At 37.2% G+C, this 4875-nt stretch overlaps 1 protein-coding gene across 2 annotated transcripts in view; it reads right to left on the minus strand.

Moving 5' to 3' along the window:
* Positions 1–321: 321 nt before the first annotated feature.
* Positions 322–4875, minus strand: part of tmem128 (transmembrane protein 128) — a 10857-nt gene continuing 6303 nt past the window's right edge. For both annotated transcript variants that reach the window (XM_037776735.1, XM_037776726.1), the window contains exons 2-4: positions 3392–3524; positions 2836–2997; positions 322–586 (exon numbers count right to left, since the gene is read on the minus strand). In XM_037776735.1, the coding sequence (XP_037632663.1) occupies positions 487–586; positions 2836–2997; positions 3392–3524 (395 nt within the window). In that variant the 3' untranslated portion in view covers positions 322–486. The remainder of the gene's footprint in view (positions 587–2835; positions 2998–3391; positions 3525–4875) is intronic.

A 4875-nucleotide genomic window follows, 5' to 3' on the forward strand; every position in this document is an offset into this window, starting at 1 on the left:
TCTATATTCTGAAGGTTTATACAGAGGGGTCTGTTCAGATATTATTCATAGTCTGATTTATAAAACATTTTATTCCTAAAAACATGTCAAATTCTTTTGTTTTTTTATGGCTGCTTACAGTATTTTCTGATTTATGGAGTGATAAAAACAGATATCCAACATTGCCTCTGTAAAAACCTTTGACTCTAACGTGTCAACAAAATGAAACAAGAATTATGAAACTGGCTTTATCCAATGTTCAGATTTCAGTCTATGCAAAGTTGAAGTTTCGTGGTGATATCTATTAAAATGTTTACCCTACTCACTGGAGTAACTCTCCTTAAATATAAGTGTTTAATTACAAGATTTCACTCCACAAAAATGTGCACAATTTTTAAGGCCAAATACAATGTTATTCATTCAATAAAAAGACATTTTGTTAAACTCAAAAAGACAGAGCTGTAAAAAAGAAAATAAAAACAGAAGTATCATCCTCACCCGTCACATTCATCCAAGCAAAGAGATGAACATGACCACACCCATGAACTGTGTGAAGAGGATGAAAGGAGTGAAGAAGGACCACACGGGCCACAGGGCCATGTTTAAGCTGCAAAAAAAGTATAACAACACTTAGACATATGCACAATTTGAATTAGTATATCAGCATTAATGAATCATAAAATATTCATGCCGTCACAGCCGCTGCAGAGGAACAATGTTGGAGGCTATAAAATGCCTCTGAAGCAGTGAGAACATACAAAACAAGTTTACTCCGCTCAAAACAAGTTCACGCTTGGCACTCTTCCTAAGGCAGCTTCCTAATTAACAAGTTTTGCATTTGACAGCTTTCCACTTTCTTCTAATCAGTGGCTCCAATCAACCATATAAGTGACTCAAATTCATATGAGAACATATTCATTATTTAAACAAGGTGGATTAGCTATTCCCGGGACATAGAAAGCTAAATGGCCAATCAATAAAGGTAACCGTCAGAGATCAAATAACCAGGCGCAACACATTGATGTACGAACTAACAGGGCAATTTCAGGTCCCATTTGATCACTTAATCCATACCGTTATATAGTTAATAGTCGTGATTATTGCCCCACTCAGCTCCTCATTAACCACAGACAATGCCAGAGTGATAAAATCAGTAGGTGCTGCTAAAAATATGCGATGATAAAAGGTCCCACCTCCCACCACGTTAAGATGCAGACCTAGCTAGAGATCACTCTTACCTCATCAGTCTGTCCTGATCTTCACAGATATACAGAGAAATGGTGGATGATGTAAATAATATCTGAGTTTCTATAAGTAGAGAGCTTTGTTGGTTGTTCATATCACACCGGCAAATATTCAAAACACTGGAAATTGTCAATGCCTTGTCAAGTAACTGCATCTTTTTTATGCCACAGATTTTGTGCAGCCTGTCTCACTGAGAACACAAGTGAAGGTTATTGAGTATTTCTTAAGTGGGTTTACACACTCACACAGGTGTGTTCATAATTGTGGCTAATTAGACAGGAAAGTGAGACAGATGTCAATCAAGCTCAATATGTAAACACAGTCCACACCGTCTTTATGATATCTAATCAGGCAGACTAAGTGAGACACCTGTGTGAGTGTACAATGGGTATGACCGTTTCAACGAAATTGCGTTGCTAGGCAACAGCTTGGGTCCATGTTTACTTCCTGTCTTAGCTTATGGTTGTGTTCTCATACTAACATGCTATTTAGTACGGGAAAACAGAATGTGAGATTTTTTTTGTATGTCCGAAACCTTAGTATGAAACCAATAGTACATGAATTGCATACTATCTGTGGTGAAATATGACAGTATGCCATCGCTGGACACTACAGTGGCACAAATATCCCACAATGCAATGCGGTAGTGACGACACGTCAAGTTCATGACACACTATGACGGACAGCTCTGTAACATCAATAACACTCATGTAAGTGACTTTAAGTATAAGATTTCACTTTGGTAGGCGTAAAATGTATTTTAAATGAATTCAGACTTTGATTCTCACAAATCATCGTTTCGGTCACATGAGGTCGGCACGGGTTACCATGGTTACACGTCTCCAACCGGCAAGGAGGCTCTCAGGAAGTGAATTACAGCTCAGTGTGTCCGAAAATTACAGCTCAGTGTGTCCGAAAAAGCTCAGTGTGTCCGAAAAATATACATACTACTGTTTATTCACACAAAAGTATGTTGAACGATAGTACACCTACTGGGTATGTAGTCTTAAAGCACTTAACCCTGCCCAGAGTACACTTTCTGTGTACTTTTATGTGCTCTAAGCCTGTTTTTCATGGTTTGAGCCAGGACCCTTAGGTCAATTTAAGGAAAATCGTACTATTACATCATAAAGTGATATTTTAGACAATAGTGTGCTTCCAACATTGTAGCAACAGTTTTGGGAAGGTCCTTTTGTGTTTCAACAGGACAGTTTTTGATTTTTGAGGCTGATGCCCAAATCAATATTTGAGATTTGATAATTAAATATCAGAAACTAGACAAATATTTTTTTATGACAATTCATTAATTTTTCTTTTAAAGAATTGTACAAGATGTATATTGAAAGGGACATTTTACAGTGAAAACAATGGTGGAAAATCCCATGAATTGGCATCACTGTTTATAAATAACCTAATTTCTGTACTGCAATTTTTTTAATTATTTGGAATCCATTTATGTTCAATGAGCTAATGTGGTTTCTCCTCTCATCATGTGCCCAAAGAGTTTGAAATTGCACATTTTCAGGTTTTTAGAAAATAAATTTAACGATGTTCTACTTTCTCTGGTGTCTATAAGAATGTCCTATAGTTGATCTGTTTTTGCTGTTTTACCTGCAAGATGCAGCAATAAAGGCTGCGGTGGTGATGGGAGGAATGGCAGGGTACTCCTGGTCGTAGTGCTGGATGCCTTTGAACCACTCCAGGTACACGATGCAGAACATGGCCAGAGACAGGCAGACCCCAAGGAGTATCAGACCCACATTGAACCACCAACTGAAAAGAATAGGGGTTAAAAGGAGGAAGATTTATTTAGACCTGAAGGCAATCTATAAAGACTTACTGGAGCTATTCAAATACAGAAGACGGTATTGTTAACAACACCACAAACAGCTTCCCAGTGGTTTCAGACACCAGCTGTTTCATTTGTATCATAGAACAATGATACCATTGAAGAAGAACAATTTTCGTGACAATAAGTGCTTTCCAACAACAAGGCTTACTGTATGTGTAGGTAATTTATAGGAAATATACAAAAAATAATGCCATAATATACTTCTCTAAACTTTTACTTGCTTTGTTGCACAACCCGTCTTATACTGTAGGGAATAGAGAACGAGCCAAGGAGATCTGCAAGGAAACTTTTGCGTCTTCCTCGTGACTCAATCACCTTTTGATATCATCGTTGTCCATGATGTTGTGGAGGAAATCCACGTAGTAGGTCACACCTATAGACGCCACGATCCAGAAAATGGAGTGTCTGTTAATGCGAGGAAGAGGTTTGGCATCTTTTTCCTCCTGACCTGAAAGGTAATAGCAAAAGAAAGAGAGTTTCAAAAAAGGAGTTTCAATTCACAAGTAGACTTAAATGCATGCCTAATTCCATGAAGACTTTAGAAAAGTAGAGATGTAAGTATGGATTATAACAAGTTGATTCATAGTATATTACTTAATTAGTACTCAAGAATTCACAAAAGTTTGGCCTGTGTTATACCTAAAATTAGATGTGGTAACATTCAAGACTAACACTGCATGACTCAAAGAGATACTGAAAGGGTTACAGTCAGTATGGTATAGAATTTAGAGCTACAACAATGAACTGATTAATTGTCAACTATTAAATTAATAGGTATCACTATTTGATTTTGAGTAATTTTCTAAGTAAAAAGAGTAAAAATTATCTGATTCCAGCTTCTTAAATGTGAATATTTTCTGGTTTCTTTACTCCTTTATGACAGTAAACTGAATATCTTTGAGTTGTGGACAAAACAAGACATTTGAGGACGTCATCTTGGGGTCTGGGAAACACTGGACGACATTTTTCACCATTTTCTGACATTTTATAGACCAAACAACTAATCGAGAAATGAATCGACAATGAAAATAATCGTTAGTTGCAGCCTTAATAGAATTTACTACTAAATATGAGATGTGTCTTGCCTTAACAGAATGTGCCAAGTCCTCACCTTTCCAGGGTTAAGGAGCTTTTGAGGTAAAACCGATAGCTATCTTTGAGATAATCTTACTTCTCAGAGAGGTATTAATCTCTATAATTTACTGGTTGATTAAACGTATCAGAGCCAGTTGTTGGCTGCTGAAGTGCTTCAGCATGCTGGTCTACTTACTGTGCAGAGTTCACAATGAACTCCATGCCCTAGACAAGTATTTGGCCTACATATTTAATCAAGTAAATGCCTGGTGGATACAAGATAATACTATACCAAGTTATCTTGCCGGGTATGTAAATTGGAATAAAAGCTGCCATGACAAAAAAAAAGGGATGACCACTTGACACGTGTATTGTCTGTTACTTATATTACAGTTATTAAACTACACTGGCAAAGAGACGACCCTTAGTTTGAGGACACTGTAGGAGTAGAGTTTCCCTGTATTATGTTGCTGAGCTGACACAGCCTTCGCTCAGAGTCAAAACAATCAAGAATTGCTGGATTTCAGCCAGTGAGGGCCTCAAAGCCCCCCTTTGACCAAAAAATGTTGCAGTCACAAATAGCATATATCTTTCTGCTATATAAACTGGGAAAAAAAAGGTTCGGAAACTTGTGTTTGGTGGATTATTTCTCTGTTGTTACAATGCTAATGGGCATTGTATTTTACAGCGTTGGAAAGCCTGTTTATTTACCTTCGCAATGATGT

Source organism: Sebastes umbrosus, chromosome 1 (assembly GCF_015220745.1).
Source record: "Sebastes umbrosus isolate fSebUmb1 chromosome 1, fSebUmb1.pri, whole genome shotgun sequence".
In the NCBI taxonomy this organism is placed as follows: Eukaryota; Metazoa; Chordata; class Actinopteri; order Perciformes; family Sebastidae; genus Sebastes; species Sebastes umbrosus.